Source organism: Nicotiana sylvestris, chromosome 6 (assembly GCF_000393655.2).
Source record: "Nicotiana sylvestris chromosome 6, ASM39365v2, whole genome shotgun sequence".
In the NCBI taxonomy this organism is placed as follows: domain Eukaryota; kingdom Viridiplantae; phylum Streptophyta; class Magnoliopsida; order Solanales; family Solanaceae; genus Nicotiana; species Nicotiana sylvestris.
The window spans coordinates 172,588,912-172,590,368 of record NC_091062.1 but is presented as its reverse complement, the minus strand read 5'-3'; the positions used below and the strand labels follow the sequence as shown (position 1 = coordinate 172,590,368).

The following is a 1,457-nucleotide window of genomic DNA, read 5'->3' as shown; positions in this document are numbered from 1 at the left end:
GCTACTCCTAAAAAATTAAAAATTAACTACACCCGATTCAAACAAAACCCTAGAAAAAGAACCATGGAACAAAGAAAAACCAGGGGGGGGGGGAGGTTATTACACTACCTAACAAAAGAAAATCTTTTTTGTCTTTTTCTTTCGACTTAAATCCCTCAAGAAATCTGTCGATGATATCCATCGTTGGGAAAAATCGAAAAGTTTAACATTTTTAAGTTTTTTTACTAACTCCTATAACTAAAAAAAAGAAAACTAAAACTAATATACATACATATGAATATACTCCACCTCACACTTAAAGTTGTGGCATGTCCCCATGGCACACAATTAAAAAGCATAAGGTAAAGGAAACTTTCATGAACATCTAGTTGGGGTTTGAGTTGAAGTCTAGCTCCATTCCTCATGCCCGAACTAGTGCACAAATCTATGCAGACAACTTCTTATCAGCCTTATTTAGGTACATCCCACACTTATCTTTCTCACTCACCATAGACTTCTCTTTCGAGCCCTTTACTTTCTACTCAACACTCGTAGCTAGTTCGTCCTTTTGTGCCCCCTTTTCTAAATCCATCTTAAAAGTTACAGTCTCCTCACCCACTCTAATCATGAATTTACTCTCTTGTATATCTAATATAGCTCCGCCCATCGCTAAAAATGGTCTTCCTAGGATGAGGGCGACTTCCTTGTTTTCCTCCATCTTTACCACTATAAAATCCATAGGAAATACAAACTTATCCACGTGAACTAACACATCTTCCACTATCCCCTCGGGTATGAGAGTCATTTGGTCTGCCAGCTGCAAAAATATGGGTGCAGACCTTATCTCTCCGATCTCTTTCTCCAGTTTCCTGTAGATAGATATAGGCATTAAATTAATTGAGGCACTAGAATCACATAAAGATTTATCAAAATTAATAGTTCCTAAAGAGAAAGGTATGTAAAACTTCCTAGATCTCCGCACTTTTGTGGAAGTTTATTTTGCAATATCGCATTGCAATGCTCTGTGAGCTTGACCATTGCGGTCTCCTCTATATTCCTCTTCTTCGTTAGGATATCTTTCAAGAATTTAGCATAAGCAGGCATTTGTGAGAGCATTTCTGTGAATGGTAAGTTTACATGAAACTGTTTCAGAACATCCAGAAATCTCTCAAACTGCTTGTCCAACTTTTCTCTATATAGCTTTTGGAGGAATGGTAGAGGAGGCATATGCTCGCTCTCATCAGGTTCCTCCCTTCTCAATTTTTCTTCTTTCCTCTTTTCTCAGCTTTCATCTGGCCTTTATTCTTGTTATCAACATAATTTTTCAGCTGCTCCCCACTTTCTTTTTCAAGTATCACATATTTTTGGATCGGGGTGGGATCTTTCAACACTTGCCTACTTCTCAAGGTTACAACATTCACTGTTTCTTTGAAATTTCTTTCAGTATCAGTAAGGAGAGTTCCTGGAACCCTCTCAGA

At 37.8% G+C, this 1,457-nt stretch overlaps 1 protein-coding gene across 1 annotated transcript; it reads right to left on the bottom strand.

Moving 5' to 3' along the window:
- Positions 1-517: 517 nt before the first annotated feature.
- On the bottom strand, positions 518-1,206 carry LOC104209992 (uncharacterized). The gene is made up of 2 exons (XM_009758779.1): positions 962-1,206; positions 518-848 (listed from the first exon to the last, which is right to left on the bottom strand). The coding sequence occupies exons 1-2, from the start codon at positions 1,204-1,206 to the stop codon at positions 518-520; spliced, it is 576 nt and encodes a 191-aa protein (XP_009757081.1).
- Between the last annotated feature and the right edge of the window lie 251 nt (positions 1,207-1,457).

Coding starts and splice junctions, on each gene's coding strand:
- LOC104209992 (XM_009758779.1), bottom strand. CDS start 1,206: ATGCCTCCTCTACCATTCCTCCAAAAGCTATATAGAGAAAAGTTGGAC. Junction 849..961: donor CAAAATAAACTTCCACAAAA/GTGCGGAGATCT, acceptor ATCTATCTACAG/GAAACTGGAGAAAGAGATCG.